Below are 18,645 nucleotides of genomic sequence, written 5' to 3' on the forward strand. Positions count from 1 at the left end.
TTATTCTGGGTGTGCATCAGCTCATGTTTATTTTATATTATAAATACATTACAACAACTAGCTCTGCAGACAATTTTCGGACCCAGACGTCATAGCCACGGAGTTTCTAAACCTAGAGGCGCATCGCGAGACTTCCGGGAACGCTTGCAAAACAGACCAAACAGACCAGGCTGGAGTTTGAGAAGTCAATGAGAAAAGTGAAAAATGATTCCTTAGTTGTTCATTTTCTCAAAATCTAAAGGTACAATCAAGAATCGAACCAATGTTTTGAGTGGTTGAACATGTTATTACTCAACTCGTTAAAGTGACAAACTGACACGTTTTAATTTTCGTCGAAAAACAACTTTATATCGAAGGAATGCCTTTGATTTGACGTCTTTGCTAGTCATCGTCGCCATGACATGACAAATGTGATCGGGGATTTCTATTGGAGAAGCAGTTTTTGCCTATCTTCATACTGTACTGTTTTTGTCATAGCTATCAAAGAGATTAATCACATTCGTGATTCAAATGTGTTAATTCAATGACCCAGATATCCTATGAAAGATATTACATTAGTGATTAAAAGGTGTTAATTCAATTGCTTTTTTGTACTCTACATATTGGTCTCATCCATACATATATATAAAACATTCAAATGCTGTACAGAGCAACCTCAAATGTGATTTTTTTTGTCTGTAGAGGTTACATCCTCCAGAACATAAGGAAGTGAGCATTCAACCACGCCATTTTGAGAAAACGGCCAGTCACAGCAGTGAGCAGACTGTGTTCATAGCTACTGGAGTTGTCGTGCAGTCATGCGATATAGCTGTTTTTAATTGAATATTTCTATGTTTAAATACTGTTGACATTTGTAATATAGGTACACTAAACGTAACCAGTAATGTCCACGGAAGCAACCGCCGACCAGGTAGAGCATTTCAGTTGTTTGTAGCGAACGGTTGCTAGTTAGCTACGTTACAATTTCACTCGTGTTGCATGGTGGTTCACTGACGTTAGCTAGCTAGGCCTACACTCTAGATACCGTTTAAAATAGAATATATGGATTTGATGCGCTTTCTACATAGCTACCACACATTATTGACAATATTTTAGGGAAAATAGTTAACTACTTAATTACGTTGCCTTTTTGAGAGATCTGCGGCTAAGCTAATTATGTACTAACTAGGTAACCTGCCAATGATTTGTCAGAAATGAATGTCAGTCGACCAACTAATGTCAACTAGTTTGTACAGATAACACGACCTAATATGGTCTGAACGTCATGCTAACAACACTAGTTGCTGAGAATAAACACTAGTTAATTTCGCGTGCTACCTGAAGTTAGCAACCTAGGTAACATTACTGTTGCATTTGGGCCGCGCTTTTTGTTACGCTAACTAGGTAACTAGCCAAAGTGTATGCAGCAATGCGTGCACATTGTATTGCATTTAAACAGTTGAGCGCACCGTTTACTCTATACGCTATCTGTGTTAGAAGTTGTGCAATTGTGTAACATGTTTACATGATTAGCGAACTACCTTGGTAGTCAACTAGTTAACCATGTAAGCAAGCAAGCATTGCATCGTGTCTGCCTTTGTCCTACTCGGTTTCTTATGTGGCTAAATAAAGTAGTCCAAACTGGAAATAAGTGTAGTAGGTCTATTATAAACGAGATCTTCTAAAATGTACTCTTAAAATTGTCTATAATATTGACACCCTGATTGATTTGTTTTCCCAAGCCACCTCTTGTTGCAGTGTATGCATGTCTGTAACCCCAATCATATTTTTATGTCTTGCAGGCAGCCGAGTATATCCCAGAGAAGGTTAAGAAAGCAGAGAAGAAGTTGGAAGAAAACCCATATGACCTTGACGCATGGAGCATTCTGATTCGAGAAGCACAGGTTTAGTGACTCAGGGTTGCATTCCTCTTACCTGGGGTAATCGATTGGGTCAAGGGAGGGAGAGGGTGGGGATCAAGAGGGTGGTGGGTGGGGCTCTAACAGAACAATTACAAATGTGTCATATAGGACTGTTTCAACTTGTTTGTCAACAAGTGTACATGTAAATGCATTCTGCCCTTTTAGAACCAACCAATAGACAAAGCAAGGAAGACGTATGAACGACTTGTGGCCCAGTTCCCAAGCTCGGGCAGATTCTGGAAACTATTCATTGAAGCGGAGGTTAATATTTTATCAATTTCTCACAACTACATGTGTGCATGAGCGTGCATATCCTAACAGGATCAACAATCTGACTTTCACACAACAAATAGGTCCTCTTCATCTCAATGGTATTTAAAAAAAGTACGAGGGGTTTAGGTTAATATCTTAACCATTTATTTTTCAGGACGCAGACTGTATGTTCCTCAGTAGGGCAAAAAAACTATTTTCTACGTCTTTAAATGGGGTTAAGTGCATTTGTTGCATGTTTGATCTGCAACAGCATTAAAACTTTTTAATGGTATTGGAGTGCTTTAGCCTTTTATTCACTTGTCGTGTCTATTTATTGCCTCCTGTGTCATTTCTTTGAGGTCATTTTTGTTTTTGATCATAAACCGTATGAGTGAATGTTGTGTCCAACTTAACATTTTTTCCAGCAGGAGTTATGCTACCCTACCACCCAACAAGCGACCTATGTTTACTACGAAAGCTGTAGTATTGTAGATCCCTGGTTTTGACCCAGCAAAGAATCCACATTACTCCAATATGTCTTTTTAAAAGGATAGTTCACCCAAATTACAAAATCTATTGGGTTTTTGTGGATGGTACCTGCTCCCATTCCTGCCCCCCACCCTTATCACGCCATATTGCCTACATCTTAGATGAGCCTTAAACCCCATCCCTACATAAGCTCCATCATTTCATTAGTATGCCATTAGTTTTAGACATACAAATGGATGCTTGTAATCCACTTATTTAGGGGGATAAAGGGTAAGTATGTGTGAGTTAAAAGCATGACTGACCTAGCCTCGTTAATTGATGCCCACTACACGCAGCTCTGATCCGAGCTAGTCATCTGGGCTCTGGGCTGTCTACAGCAGGTGAACAGAAGTCTGGGGAGGAGACCAACTCATGTGCCCAGTTTAAAATCAAGCCCATGTCTCACTTCCTGTAGGATTGAAGGGATTGAGTGGGAGTATGTGAACAGGTAATGCTTCACGGAGCCCCCTTCTTACACCCACAGCTTCCTTTCACATCTACAGGAATTGACTTGTACATGGTGTCCCATCTAGGTCTGGCAGTATGTAGGCTTTTGTTCCAGCCCAGTGCAAATACACCTGATTCCATGTTGAATCTGGGTAAAGGGTTTTTTCCCCCTGTTAATTGTGTTTCTGGACTAGAGGGGAAAAGCCTGCACATACTGCTGCCCTACAAGACTGGGATTGGACACCCCTTGTCTGAGGGTTGATTGATACCAGATCGGCTAATAGTCTCTAATGTTCAGACGTCACCTTATTTGTTGGTGTATTGTGACTGGAATACAATCAGACTTGACCCTGGAGTATTTGCACTGTGCCCATCCGTGAGGAGTTGGGCACATTGTTTTTTAGTCTAGAAGCTCTCCCATTCTTTACACTGCTACCTTAGAATGGCCTCATTCAACAGCGTTTAGCACAGCCTGTAGGTCATTCTGTAAAAGTTGAACCACCCGTTGAGTTAATTTGTTTATAGATATGTACCATAGTTAAAAGTTGGTCATTTGCATTAAAACTATTCAATTGTTTTTTTCCCCTTCCAGTTTGGGTAGCCTTTGATTTATATCTAGACTGCAGTCAAATCCAGCTCGCCGTAGTCTTTTTATCCCCGTTTCATTTGCCTCAACATCATGAGCAACCTGGAAATAAATACATTTTGTTAAGCTTTGGTTGTTTTGAGCTTAACCGCAACCTGTCAAATAACATGGTAGTTGTAACCTTTTTCTTTACTGCTGTAACATCAACATTCTAGTTTGGATCTAATGTGTAGAAAATGAATCATACGTTCACTAACCGTTTAAGAAAATAACGTGTGCTTGTGAAAGAGTTATACAGGAACAATCCAGTATTGGGAAATCAGGTGTTTTACTTGTAAATTCACACATCGCAGGACTACTATGTTCAGGTGCAGCTTAGGGGACCATTGTCTTGGTTCTGGGTCAGATTTGACCTTTTGTGGCACATTTTGCACTTGCTTTGTGGTTTTTGTCTTGGTTTGAATACAGTTTCTGTCACCTTGGTGAACTCAAGTGGTTGATCTGTGCATGCACAAGCATAAGGAAATGCATAAGTTGCGTTGTACTCAATTTGACTGTACCCTGCGGTTTGTTGAGAAAGTGATTTTAAATTGCATACTGTTTAATAAAACAAATGACCAGAATTCTGTACTGTGACTTATTGCATCTTTTTCTTTATGGTGTTGATGGTTACTGCAGTCCAGTTCACAACCACCTCCTTTCCCCATAACCATTCCCATACCTAATCCCATTTTAAAGAATGCATTAGGCCTGGTGCTCTTGATTATGCCACAAATAAATTGTGCCTGTTACCTTCCGAGTTGATGTTTTTTTTGGTTGGCTGCCGAGTGCGAGTTAGGTCGTAGGTCTAGTGATGTGCTTGTAATGTGAATGCTTATTTGATAGAGAACTGATGGTAGTTGAAGAACTGGAATAGTTTTGAATGTTGTGGAAGCTATTTTTCTGGATATGTTGAACATTTGCCTAAGGAAGTATTTCTGTGTTGATGGGCTTGCTCTTGGGTTTTTAAGCCTGGGTCTTTCAAGTAGCCTGGATTGTTGTGACTTCCTGATAAAAGCCCATATTACTAATATAATGTGTTTTATTTGGTTGAGATTTAAACAATTTCAGACAATTGGATGGATTGATTAATATTTAATTCCCCACTCGACTGGTTTGCCTACACCGAAATGTAACAATGTGCTTTTAGTGGACTTTGTCTGTCTTCTAGTGTCTTCAGAGTCTGGTTCTCATGTTGTAGCTGGGATAACAACTGAGTGAGAGGCTGAAACTATTGGTATTGAGTGCTAAAGCCATGGGCTGCTGTAGATTCATACAATGTATGCTGGCTACAGATTGTGTGGGTGTGCGTGTCTGCCCTCGAGGTGAGATTTTATCTATGTAGCCTACCTAAAGCTATGTCACTCATGTCACGGGATGTACTTGTCTATGCCTGCAGCTGTCAAGGCTGGGGTTACCTCTAATGTGTATTATTTTTAAGTTGATTTATCTAGTGATTTACTTCAATAAATCATTGTTTATTACCAATCTTGTTTCATGTTGTCTGTGTAAAACTAGTGTTCTTTTTCATGTCTAACACTACAATTCCATAGGCTACATTTGACATAGGCCTAGTTCTCTTTAGGATCTGACTTGTTGAACAAATGTGAAATGATTCATTGTAATCTTGCAATGATACTTCCCACCTCTAGATGTATACATATTGAATGAGTTATTTTCTTGTGCTGAGTATTGTTATTCCTGAAAAAGTACTTATATTCAAGCTATACTCTCCGAGGCCTAGGCAATGTTTAATGTTGACACATTATTTGATAGCCCCTCTAATCAGTGATTGTGTTAAGTGGCTTGCACAACAATAAGATGAAAGCCAACCTGTGGAATTGGTGACATTCCGCTGTATTGCTCTTAGAATCAATGAGGGAAAGAAGCAGATGGAGGATTATCGAGGCAGGATTTATTCCAAGTTCAAATGTATTCTCCCATTCAAACACCTGAATGTTTCTTGTTACTGTGTGTTTTGTCGTCAAATTTTTAGGAGCTACTAGCCTTGCAATTGCAACAACAAAAGGCCTACAGTACAGGACATGCAGCTAGGCTGCTGCTTTGGGAGTCCTGTGCCTGCCACACAGGCCTTTTGTCAGGGCCAGGCCAACCGGTAGCTCCAGTAAAGATTGATGTTTCTCATTATGCTTAGCTGCTTTTTATATGCTGATGAAAATGTCCTTTTTCTAGTTGTATTGGGCTTATTTTTCTAAGGCTACAGTTTATTGGGAAGGGTGGGTATTCACAGATGGGAAAATGTGTTATTTAATTCATTTACAGCTACTATCTTTATCTTTACCCCATGGAACAATGTCTAGACATCAAAACCCATTTTTTTACAACTGCTTGATCATGTGACTCGTGTATGGTCCATGATGTACAATGAGAATAAACCCCATATCTTACAAAATATATCTTGAAATGGTCTTTCTTGTGTGAAATTCATTTTGTTGATCTGAAAGGGATTGTGTGTGTGTGTGTGTGTGTGTCAGAGGGAGTTTGCATGCATGCCTGTTTGTCCATATATACAATGGAAACACCTGCCTGTTGAATTAACACTTCGTTTACACTCTGTCCACAGATCAAGGCAAAAAACTATGACAAGGTAGAAAAGGTGAGTGCCAATCATACCAAAGTCCCCTCCCATTGGCCTTACAGGGGACTGAGACTGCCATGGTTGGTTGATTCTAAGGGAGGTTCCACCTCCCTGTCACTTAATGGAAACCAACATGGTTCTGACTCATCCAGTGTTGCCCTTAACAACTGAAGAAGCCATTTAAGTCACCACTGTAATATATCAAGGATCAAGCCAAACCCATAAAATGTAGCCGCATGCTTTACTGCAGTACAACAGTAAATCTACAATTCACAAGAGTGGAAAATCATTGTTTATTGCCACTTGTTTAAGTCACAGAACATGTATTGATAACCCACAGGCAACACTAAACACTTATCAGCTCAGACTTTTCTGTCTGGTGCAGATGTTTTTACTATGTTGGTACTGTCTGTTAACCATCCCCTGAAACTGAAAGGAAAAGCAGTTCTCTCATTTTCACCAAGGAGGGTTCAGTCTTTTATAGCAGCAGCGCGTTGCAAAGCCCTTGTGTACGCTGCTGTTTATCTCCAGCTGTGGTACAGTGTGGCTGCTGTCTGTCAGTGAGCTCTGTTCCACTGGTTCTCCTGCTGGGGTAGGCATTAGGTCACTTTCTATTAGGCAGCCCTCCCTAGAGGGAATCCCCTACTTCCCATTTTATACACGGAAACACACACTACAAATCACCCAGCGTATCTATTTCTCAGTATGACAGTGGGGAATGATTGAGTGCACACTGTTGTCTGAAGTGTTAATTTTCAGTAGACCGTTATGTTTTTGAATACGTGAAACTGAAAAAAGGCCCTTCCCTCCTACTGTAGTTGTTTCAGAGATGTCTGATGAAAGTGCTGCACATCGACCTGTGGAAATGCTACCTTTCCTACGTCCGAGAGACCAAAGGAAAGCTACCCAGCTACAAGTAGGTTCACCTGTTACCCAGGAAAGGAATTGGAGGGGGACGGGCTCTTCATGTGCTCACACACAATCTTAACCATTCAGCAATGCATTTCACAGTGATAACACAACACCCTATTTTGACAAATGTTCCCAGTGCATGTCTTGATATTGTGATCTAACACAAGTCCTAACCCAGCCCTACTTGACCATCACCAGAGAGAAGATGGCGCAGGCGTATGACTTTGCGCTGGATAAAATCGGCATGGAGATCATGTCCTACCAGGTAAATCAAAGCATATTGGCAATTAAATGTTAAAACAAGTTTGTTAAAAATATGCAATCTGAAATGGGTTTCCAAGCCACGATCTCTAATTCTTCTGCTCTCCCCTCAGATATGGGTGGACTACATCAACTTCCTCAAAGGAGTGTAAGTACTGCTCTTAACACAATACTTTGTTGTTGTTTTCGTCCATTAAAAGGTACTTCAAGTCCCTAATTCCCTAGTCTTGTGTCCTTCCAGGGAGGCGGTTGGTTCGTACGCTGAAAACCAGCGAATCACGGCGGTGCGCAGGGTCTACCAGAGGGGCTGTGTGAACCCCATGATCAACATCGAGCAGCTCTGGAGAGACTACAGCAAGTATGAGGAGGTAAGACCAATGACCTATGACCCCTATGGAGGGCTGAATAAGGAACCACATGAGGGGTAGCAGAACATTGCTTTCGTGTGCCATTGATCTCCTCTGTCAGTGGTGCTAAGTAGCCTGGTGTTGTACAAACAGGGCATCAACGTACATCTGGCCAAGAAGATGATTGAGGACCGCAGCAGAGATTACATGAACGCTAGGAGAGTGGCCAAGGTAAGGTACTCACTCACACACAAACACACTATGATGAGGTAAACGGATTCATACTGTCTGGTAAATGATTTAATGATTGTGAGCTGATGTAAAACCGTCTCTTCAGGAATATGAGACTGTGATGAAGGGTCTGGATAGGAACGCCCCCTCGGTGCCCCCCCAGAACTCCCCCCAGGAGGCAGTGCAGGTGGAGATGTGGAAGAAGTACATCCAATGGGAGAAGAGCAACCCGCTCCGCACAGAGGACCAGACACTCATCACTAAGAGAGGTGTTTTGGGGGAACCGTGATTCATAAAGCTAGTGGTGGGGGGGACAGTGATTCATATAGCTGGTGGTGGTGGTGGGGGGGACAGTGATTCATATAGCTGGTAGTGGTGGTGGGGGAACAGTGATTCATATAGCTGGTAGTGGTGGTGGGGGAACAGTGATTCATATAGCTGGTGGTGGTGGGGGAACAGTGATTCATATAGCTGGTGGTGGTGGTGGTGGTGGGGGAACAGTGATTCATATAGCTAGTGGTGGTGGTGGGGGGGAACAGTGATTCATATAGCTAGTGGTGGTGGTGGGGGAACAGTGATTCATATAGGTGGTGGTGGGGGGGACAGTGATTCATATAGCTGGTGGTGGTGGTGGGGGGAACAGTGATTCATATAGCTGGTGGTGGTGGTGGGGGTGAACAGTGATTCATATAGCTAGTGGTGGTGGTTGGGGAACAGTGATTCATATAGCTAGTGGTGGTGGTGGGGGAACAGTGATTCATATAGCTGGTGGTGGTGGTGGGGGGGACAGTGATAAATATAGCTAGTGGTGGTGGGGGGGAACAGTGATTCATATAGCTAGTGGTGGTGGGGGGGGAACAGTGATTCATATAGCTAGTGGTGGTGGGGGGGAACAGTGATTCATATAGCTAGTGGTGGTGGTGGGGAACAGTGATTCATATAGCTAGTGGTGGTGGGGGGGAACAGTGATTCATATAGCTAGTGGTGGTGGGGGGGGAACAGTGATTCATATAGCTAGTGGTGGTGGGGGGAGCAGTGATTCATATAGCTGGTGGTGGTGGGGGGACAGTGATTCATATAGCTGGTGGTGGTGGGGGGACAGTGATTCATATAGCTGGTGGTGGTGGTGGGGGGACAGTGATTCATATAGCTGGTGGTGGTGGTGGGGGGACAGTGATTCATATAGCTAGTGGTGGTGGGGGGGGAACAGTGATTCATATAGCTAGTGGTGGGGGGAACAGTGATTCATATAGCTGGTGGTGGTGGGGGGACAGTGATTCATATAGCTAGTGGTGGTGGGGGAACAGTGATTCATATAGCTGGTGGTGGTGGTGGGGGAACAGTGAATCATATAGCTGGTGGTGGTGGTGGGGGAACAGTGAATCATATAGCTAGTGGTGGTGGTGGGGGGACAGTGATTCATATAGCTAGTGGTGGTGGTGGTGGGGGAACAGTGATTCATATAGCTAGTGGTGGTGGTGGGGGAACAGTGATTCCTATAGCTAGTGGTGGTATGTGTGTGGTGGGGGGACAGTGATTCCTATAGCTAGTGGTGGTATGTGTGTGGTGGGGGGGACAGTGATTCCTATAGCTAGTGGTGGTGGGGGGGGAACAGTGATTCATATAGCTAGTGGTGGTGGGGGGGGACAGTGATTCCTATAGCTAGTGGTGGTGGTGGGGGGACAGTGATTCATATAGCTGGTGGTGGTGGGGGGACAGTGATTCATATAGCTAGTGGTGGTGGTGGGGGGACAGTGATTCATATAGCTGGTGGTGGTGGGGGAACAGTGATTCCTATAGCTAGTGGTGGTGGTGGGGGACAGTGATTCATATAGCTAGTGGTGGTGGGGGGGAACAGTGATTCATATAGCTAGTGGTGGTGGGGGGGGACAGTGATTCCTATAGCTAGTGGTGGTGGTGGGGGGACAGTGATTCATATAGCTAGTGGTGGTGGTGGGGAAACAGTGATAAATATAGCTAGTGGTGGTGGGGAAACAGTGATAAATATAGCTAGTGGTGGTGGGGGGGGAACAGTGATTCATATAGCTAGTGGTGGTGGGGGGGGAACAGTGATTCATATAGCTAGTGGTGGTGGTGGGGGGGAACAGTGATTAATATAGCTAGTGGTGGGGGGGAACAGTGATTCATATAGCGAGTGGTGGGGGGGAACAGTGATTCATATAGCTAGTGGTGGGGGGGAACAGTGATTCATATAGCTAGTGGTGGTGGTGGTGGGGGAACAGTGATTCATATAGCTAGTGGTGGTGGGGGGGGACAGTGATTCATATAGCTAGTGGTGGTGGGGGGGGAACAGTGACTCATATAGCTAGTGGTGGTGGGGGGGAACAGTGATTCATATAGCTAGTGGTGGTGGGGGGAGCAGTGATTCATGTAGCTAGTGGTGGTGGTGGGGGGGACAGTGATTCATATAGCTGGTAGTGGTGGTGGGGGAACAGTGATTCATATAGCTTGTGGTGGTATGTGTGTGGTGGGGGGGACAGTGATTCATATAGCTAGTGGTGGTATGTGTGTGGTGGGGGGGACAGTGATTCCTATAGCTAGTGGTGGTGGGGGGGAACAGTGATTCATATAGCTAGTGGTGGTGGGGGGGACAGTGATTCCTATAGCTAGTGGTGGTGGTGGGGGGACAGTGATTCATATAGCTGGTAGTGGTGGTGGGGGAACAGTGATTCATATAGCTGGTGGTGGTGGTGGTGGGGAACAGTGATTCCTATAGCTAGTGGTGGTATGTGTGTGGTGGGGGGACAGTGATTCCTATAGCTAGTGGTGGTGGGGGGAACAGTGATTCATATAGCTAGTGGTGGTGGGGGGACAGTGATTCCTATAGCTAGTGGTGGTGGTGGGGGGAAAGTGATTCATATAGCTGGTAGTGGTGGTGGGGGGGACAGTGATTCATATAGCTGGTAGTGGTGGTGGGGGAACAGTGATTCATATAGCTGGTGGTGGTGGGGGAACAGTGATTCATATAGCTGGTGGTGGTGGGGGAACAGTGATTCATATAGCTAGTGGTGGTGGTGGGGGAACAGTGATTCATATAGCTAGTGGTGGTGGTGGGGGAACAGTGATTCATATAGCTAGTGGTGGTGGTGGGGGGACAGTGATTCATATAGCCTGTGGTGGTGGTGGGGGAACAGTGATTCATATAGCTGGTGGTGGTGGTGGGGGGGAACAGTGATTCATATAGCTAGTGGTGGTGGTGGGGGAACAGTGATTCATATAGCTGGTGGTGGTGGTGGGGGGACAGTGATTCATATAGCTGGTGGTGGTGGTGGTGGGGAACAGTGATTCCTATAGCTAGTGGTGGTATGTGTGTGGTGGGGGGACAGTGATTCCTATAGCTAGTGGTGGTATGTGTGTGGTGGGGGGGACAGTGATTCCTATAGCTAGTGGTGGTGGGGGGGACAGTGATTCATATAGCTAGTGGTGGTGGGGGGGACAGTGATTCCTATAGCTAGTGGTGGTGGTGGGGGGACAGTGATTCATATAGCTGGTGGTGGTGGGGGGACAGTGATTCATATAGCTGGTGGTGGTGGTGGGGGGGACAGTGATTCATATAGCTGGTGGTGGTGGTGGGGGGGACAGTGATTCATATAGCTGGTGGTGGTGGTGGGGGGACAGTGATTCATATAGCTAGTGGTGGTGGGGGGGGAACAGTGATTCATATAGCTAGTGGTGGTGGGGGGGACAGTGATTCCTATAGCTAGTGGTGGTGGTGGGGGGACAGTGATTCATATAGCTAGTGGTGGTGGTGGGGAAACAGTGATAAATATAGCTAGTGGTGGTGGGGAAACAGTGATAAATATAGCTAGTGGTGGTGGGGGGGGAACAGTGATTCATATAGCTAGTGGTGGTGGTGGTGGTGGGGGGGAACAGTGATTAATATAGCTAGTGGTGGGGGGGAACAGTGATTAATATAGCTAGTGGTGGGGGGGGAACAGTGATTCATATAGCGAGTGGTGGGGGGGAACAGTGATTAATATAGCTAGTGGTGGGGGGGGAACAGTGATTCATATAGCTAGTGGTGGGGGGAACAGTGATTCATATAGCGAGTGGTGGGGGGAACAGTGATTCATATAGCGAGTGGTGGGGGGAACAGTGATTCATATAGCTAGTGGTGGTGGTGGTGGGGGAACAGTGATTCATATAGCTAGTGGTGGTGGGGGGGGACAGTGATTCATATAGCTAGTGGTGGTGGGGGGGGAACAGTGACTCATATAGCTAGTGGTGGTGGGGGGAACAGTGATTCATATAGCTAGTGGTGGTGGGGGAGCAGTGATTCATGTAGCTAGTGGTGGTGGTGGGGGGACAGTGATTCATATAGCTGGTAGTGGTGGTGGGGGAACAGTGATTCATATAGCTTGTGGTGGTGGTGGTGGGGGAACAGTGATTCCTATAGCTAGTGGTGGTATGTGTGTGGTGGGGGGGACAGTGATTCCTATAGCTAGTGGTGGTGGGGGGAACAGTGATTCATATAGCTAGTGGTGGTGGGGGGGACAGTGATTCCTATAGCTAGTGGTGGTGGTGGGGGGGACAGTGATTCATATAGCTGGTAGTGGTGGTGGGGGAACAGTGATTCATATAGCTGGTGGTGGTGGTGGTGGGGGAACAGTGATTCCTATAGCTAGTGGTGGTATGTGTGTGGTGGGGGGGACAGTGATTCCTATAGCTAGTGGTGGTGGGGGGAACAGTGATTCATATAGCTAGTGGTGGTGGGGGGAACAGTGATTCCTATAGCTAGTGGTGGTGGTGGGGGGACAGTGATTCATATAGCTGGTAGTGGTGGTGGGGGAACAGTGATTCATATAGCTGGTGGTGGTGGGGGAACAGTGATTCATATAGCTGGTGGTGGTGGTGGGGGAACAGTGATTCATATAGCTAGTGGTGGTGGTGGGGGAACAGTGATTCATATAGCTAGTGGTGGTGGTGGGGGAACAGTGATTCATATAGCTGGTGGTGGTGGTGGGGGGGGACAGTGATTCATATAGCCTGTGGTGGTGGTGGGGGAACAGTGATTCATATAGCTGGTGGTGGTGGTGGGGGGAACAGTGATTCATATAGCTAGTGGTGGTGGTGGGGGAACAGTGATTCATATAGCTAGTGGTGGTGGTGGGGGAACAGTGATTCATATAGCTGGTGGTGGTGGTGGGGGGGACAGTGATTCATATAGCTGGTGGTGGTGGTGGGGGAACAGTGATTCATATAGCTGGTGGTGGTGGTGGGGGGAACAGTGATTCATATAGCTAGTGCTGGTGGTGGGGAAACAGTGATAAATATAGCTAGTGGTGGTGGGGGGGAACAGTGATAAATATAGCTAGTGGTGGTGGGGGGGGAACAGTGATACATATAGCTAGTGGTGGTGGGGGGGGAACAGTGATTCATATAGCTAGTGGTGGTGGGGGGGGAACAGTGATTCATATAGCTAGTGGTGGTGGGGGGGAACAGTGATTCATATAGCTAGTGGTGGTGGGGGGAACAGTGATTCATATAGCTAGTGGTGGGGGGAACAGTGATTCATATAGCTAGTGGTGGGGGGGAACAGTGATTCATATAGCTAGTGGTGGGGGGGAACAGTGATTCATATAGCTAGTGGTGGTGGGGGGAACAGTGATTCATATAGCTAGTGGTGGTGGTGGTGGGGGAACAGTGATTCATATAGCTAGTGGTGGTGGGGGGAACAGTGATTCATATAGCTAGTGGTGGTGGGGGAACAGTGATTCATATAGCTAGTGGTGGTGGGGGAACAGTGATTCATATAGCTAGTGGTGGTGGGGGGAACAGTGATTCATATAGCTAGTGGTGGTGGGGGGGAACAGTGATTCATATAGCTAGTGGTGGTGGGGGAGCAGTGATTCATATAGCTAGTGGTGGTGGGGGGAACAGTGATTCATATAGCTGGTGGTGGTGGTGGGGGAACAGTGAATCATATAGCTAGTGGTGGTGGTGGGGGGGACAGTGATTCATATAGCTAGTGGTGGTGGTGGGGAAACAGTGATTCATATAGCTAGTGGTGGTGGTGGTGGTGGGGAAACAGTGATTCCTATAGCTAGTGGTGGTGGTGGTGGTGGGGGGACAGTGATTCCTATAGCTAGTGGTGGTGGTGGGGGGACAGTGATTCATATAGCTGGTGGTGGTGGGGGGACAGTGATTCATATAGCTGGTGGTGGTGGTGGGGGGGACAGTGATTCATATACCTAGTGGTGGTGGGGGGGACAGTGATTCCTATAGCTAGTGGTGGTGGTGGGGGGACAGTGATTCATATAGCTAGTGGTGGTGGTGGGGAAGCAGTGATAAATATAGCTAGTGGTGGTGGGGAAACAGTGATAAATATAGCTAGTGGTGGTGGGGGGGGAACAGTGATTCATATAGCTAGTGGTGGTGGTGGGGGGGAACAGTGATTAATATAGCTAGTGGTGGGGGGGAACAGTGATTCATATAGCTAGTGGGGGGGGAACAGTGATTCATATAGCTAGTGGTGGGGGGAACAGTGATTCATATAGCTAGTGGTGGTGGGGGGGGAACAGTGACTCATATAGCTAGTGGTGGTGGGGGGAACAGTGATTCATATAGCTAGTGGTGGTGGGGGAGCAGTGATTCATATAGCTAGTGGTGGTGGGGGAGCAGTGATTCATATAGCTAGTGGTGGTGGGGGAACAGTGATTCATATAGCTGGTGGTGGTGGTGGGGGAACAGTGAATCATATAGCTAGTGGTGGTGGTGGGGGGACAGTGATTCATATAGCTAGTGGTGGTGGGGGGGAACAGTGATTCATATAGCTAGTGGTGGTGGTGGGGGGACAGTGATTCATATAGCTGGTGGTGGTGGGGGGACAGTGATTCATATAGCTGGTGGTGGTGGTGGGGGGGACAGTGATTCATATACCTAGTGGTGGTGGGGGGGACAGTGATTCCTATAGCTAGTGGTGGTGGTGGGGGGACAGTGATTCATATAGCTAGTGGTGGTGGTGGGGAAGCAGTGATAAATATAGCTAGTGGTGGTGGGGAAACAGTGATAAATATAGCTAGTGGTGGTGGGGGGGAACAGTGATTCATATAGCTAGTGGTGGTGGTGGGGGGAACAGTGATTAATATAGCTAGTGGTGGGGGGGAACAGTGATTCATATAGCTAGTGGTGGGGGGGAACAGTGATTCATATAGCTAGTGGTGGGGGGGAACAGTGATTCATATAGCTAGTGGTGGTGGGGGGGGAACAGTGACTCATATAGCTAGTGGTGGTGGGGGGGAACAGTGATTCATATAGCTAGTGGTGGTGGGGGAGCAGTGATTCATATAGCTAGTGGTGGTGGGGGAACAGTGATTCATATAGCTGGTGGTGGTGGTGGGGGAACAGTGAATCATATAGCTAGTGGTGGTGGTGGGGGGACAGTGATTCATATAGCTAGTGGTGGTGGGGGGGAACAGTGATTCATATAGCTAGTGGTGGTGGGGGGGACAGTGATTCATATAGCTAGTGGTGGTGGTGGGGAAACAGTGATTCATATAGCTAGTGGTGGTGGTGGGGAAACAGTGATTCATATAGCTAGTGGTGGTGGTGGGGGAACAGTGATTCATATAGCTAGTGGTGGTGGTGGGGAAACAGTGATTCATTTAGCTAGTGGTGGTGGTGGGGGGGACAGTGATTCATATAGCTGGTGGTGGTGGTGGGGGGGACAGTGATTCATATAGCTGGTAGTGGTGGTGGGGGAACAGTGATTCATATAGCTGGTGGTGGTGGTGGAGGGGGAACAGTTGTTCATATAGCTAGTGGTGGTGGTGGGGGAACAGTGATTCATATAGCTAGTGGTGGTGGTGGGGGAACAGTGATTCATATAGCTGGTGGTGGTGGTGGTGGGGGGGACAGTGATTCATATAGCTGGTGGTGGTGGTGGTGGGGGGGACAGTGATTCATATAGCTGGTGGTGGTGGTGGGGAACAGTGATTCATATTGCTGGTGGTGGTGGTGGGGGGAACAGTGATTCATAAAGCTAGTGGTGGTGGTGGGGAAACAGTGATAAATATAGCTAGTGGTGGTGGGGGGGGGAACAGTGATAAATATAGCTAGTGGTGGTGGTGGGGGGGAACAGTGATTCATATAGCTAGTGGTGGGGGGAAACAGTGATTCATATAGCTAGTGGTGGGGGGAACAGTGATTCATATAGCTAGTGGTGGGGGGGAACAGTGATTCATATAGCTAGTGGTGGTGGGGGGAACAGTGATTCATATAGCTAGTGGTGGTGGGGGGGAACAGTGATTCATATAGCTAGTGGTGGTGGGGGGAACAGTGATTCATATAGCTAGTGGTGGTGGGGGGGAACAGTGATTCATATAGCTAGTGGTGGTGGGGGGGGAACAGTGATTCATATAGCTAGTGGTGGTGGGGGGGGAACAGTGATTCATATAGCTAGTGGTGGTGGGGGGAGCAGTGATTCATATAGCTGGTGGTGGTGGGGGAACAGTGATTCATATAGCTGGTGGTGGTGGTGGGGGAACAGTGAATCATATAGGTGGTGGTGGGGGGACAGTGAATCATATAGCTAGTGGTGGTGGTGGGGAAACAGTGATTCATATAGCTAGTGGTGGGGGGGAACAGTGATTCATATAGCTAGTGGTGGGGGGGAACAGTGATTCATATAGCTGGTGGTGGGGGGAACAGTGATTCATATAGCTGGTGGTGGTGGTGGGGGGGAACAGTGATTCATATAGCTAGTGGTGGTGGTGGGGAAACAGTGATAAATATAGCTAGTGGTGGTGGGGGGGGAACAGTGATTCATATAGCTAGTGGTGGTGGTGGGTGGGGAACAGTGATTCATATAGCTAGTGGTGGGGGGAACAGTGATTCATATAGCTTGTGGTAGGGGGGAACAGTGATTCATATAGCTAGTGGTGGTGGTGGGGGAACAGTGATTCATATAGTTAGTGGTGGTGGGGGGGGAACAGTGATTCATTTAGCTAGTGGTGGTGGGGGGAACAGTGATTCATATAGCTAGTGGTGGTGGGGGGGAACAGTGATTCATATAGCTAGTGGTGGTGGGGGGAACAGTGATTCATATAGCTAGTGGTGGTGGGGGGGAACAGTGATTCATATAGCTAGTGGCGGTGGGGGGGAACAGTGATTCATATAGCTAGTGGTGGTGGGGGAGCAGTGATTCATATAGCTAGTGGTGGTGGGGGAATAGTGATTCATATAGCTGGTGGTGGTGGGGGAACAGTGAATCATATAGCTAGTGGTGGTGGTGGGGGGACAGTGATTCATATAGCTGGTGGTGGGGGGACAGTGATTCTTATAGCTAGTTGTGGTGGTGGGGAAACAGTGATTCTTATAGCTAGTGGTGGTGGTGGGGAAACAGTGATTCATATAGCTAGTGGTGGTGGTGGGGGAACAGTGAATCATATAGCTAGTGGTGTTGGTGGGGGGACAGTGATTCATATAGCTAGTGGTGGTGGTGGTGGGGAAACAGTGATTCTTATAGCTAGTGGTGGTGGTGGGGAAACAGTGATTCATATAGCTAGTGGTGGTGGTGGGGAAACAGTGATTCATATAGCTAGTGGTGGTGGTGGTGGGGGAACAGTGATTCCTATAGCTAGTGGTGGTGGTGGGGGGAACAGTGATTCATATAGCTAGTGGTGGTGGGGGAGCAGTGATTCATATAGCTAGTGGTGGTGGGGGAACAGTGATTCATATAGCTAGTGGTGGTGGGGGGAACAGTGATTCATATAGCTAGTGGCGGTGGGGGGGGAACAGTGATTCATATAGCTAGTGGTGGTGGGGGAGCAGTGATTCATATAGCTGGTGGTGGTGGGGGAACAGTGAATCATATAGCTAGTGGTGGTGGTGGGGGGACAGTGATTCATATAGCTAGTGGTGGTGGTGGGGGGACAGTGATTCATATAGCTAGTGGTGGTGGTGGGGGGACAGTGATTCATATAGCTAGTGGTGGTGGTGGTGGGGGAACAGTGATTCATATAGCTAGTGGTGGTGGTGGTGGGGGGACAGTGATTCATATAGCTAGTGGTGGTGGGGGGAACAGTGATTCATATAGCTAGTGGTGGTGGGGGGGGACAGTGATTCATATAGCTAGTGGTGGTGGTGGGGGGACAGTGATTCATATAGCTAGTGGTGGTGGGGGGGGACAGTGATTCATATAGCTAGTGGTGGTATGTGTGTGGTGGGGGGAACAGTGATTCCTATAGCTAGTGGTGGTGGGGGGGGACAGTGATTCCTATAGCTAGTGGTGGTGGGGGGGGACAGTGATTCCTATAGCTAGTGGTGGTATGTGTGTGGTGGGGGGGACAGTGATTCATATAGCTAGTGGTGGTATGTGTGTGGTGGGGGGACAGTGATTCCTATAGCTAGTGGTGGTGGGGGGACAGTGATTCATATAGCTAGTGGTGGTATGTGTGTGGTGGGGGGGACAGTGATTCCTATAGCTAGTGGTGGTGGGGGGGACAGTGATTCCTATAGCTTGTGGTGGTATGTGTGTAGTTGGGGGATCAGTGATTCCAGCTTTGCTGGGGACAGTGATTC

General features: G+C 47.0%; 1 protein-coding gene across 1 annotated transcript in view; it reads left to right on the forward strand.

Moving 5' to 3' along the window:
• The first annotated feature begins 687 nt into the window (after window positions 1-687).
• The window catches only part of LOC106587796 (cleavage stimulation factor subunit 3), a 52,002-nt gene continuing 34,044 nt past the window's right edge, over window positions 688-18,645 (forward strand). The window contains exons 1-10 of the mRNA XM_045708269.1: window positions 688-910; window positions 1,782-1,883; window positions 2,067-2,162; window positions 6,338-6,370; window positions 7,171-7,268; window positions 7,463-7,529; window positions 7,639-7,673; window positions 7,767-7,893; window positions 8,026-8,103; window positions 8,210-8,372. Coding sequence (XP_045564225.1) covers window positions 884-910; window positions 1,782-1,883; window positions 2,067-2,162; window positions 6,338-6,370; window positions 7,171-7,268; window positions 7,463-7,529; window positions 7,639-7,673; window positions 7,767-7,893; window positions 8,026-8,103; window positions 8,210-8,372 — 826 coding nt within the window. The 5' untranslated portion in view covers window positions 688-883. The remainder of the gene's footprint in view (window positions 911-1,781; window positions 1,884-2,066; window positions 2,163-6,337; window positions 6,371-7,170; window positions 7,269-7,462; window positions 7,530-7,638; window positions 7,674-7,766; window positions 7,894-8,025; window positions 8,104-8,209; window positions 8,373-18,645) is intronic.

This window comes from Salmo salar, chromosome ssa26 (genome assembly GCF_905237065.1).
Source record: "Salmo salar chromosome ssa26, Ssal_v3.1, whole genome shotgun sequence".
In the NCBI taxonomy this organism is placed as follows: domain Eukaryota; kingdom Metazoa; phylum Chordata; class Actinopteri; order Salmoniformes; family Salmonidae; genus Salmo; species Salmo salar.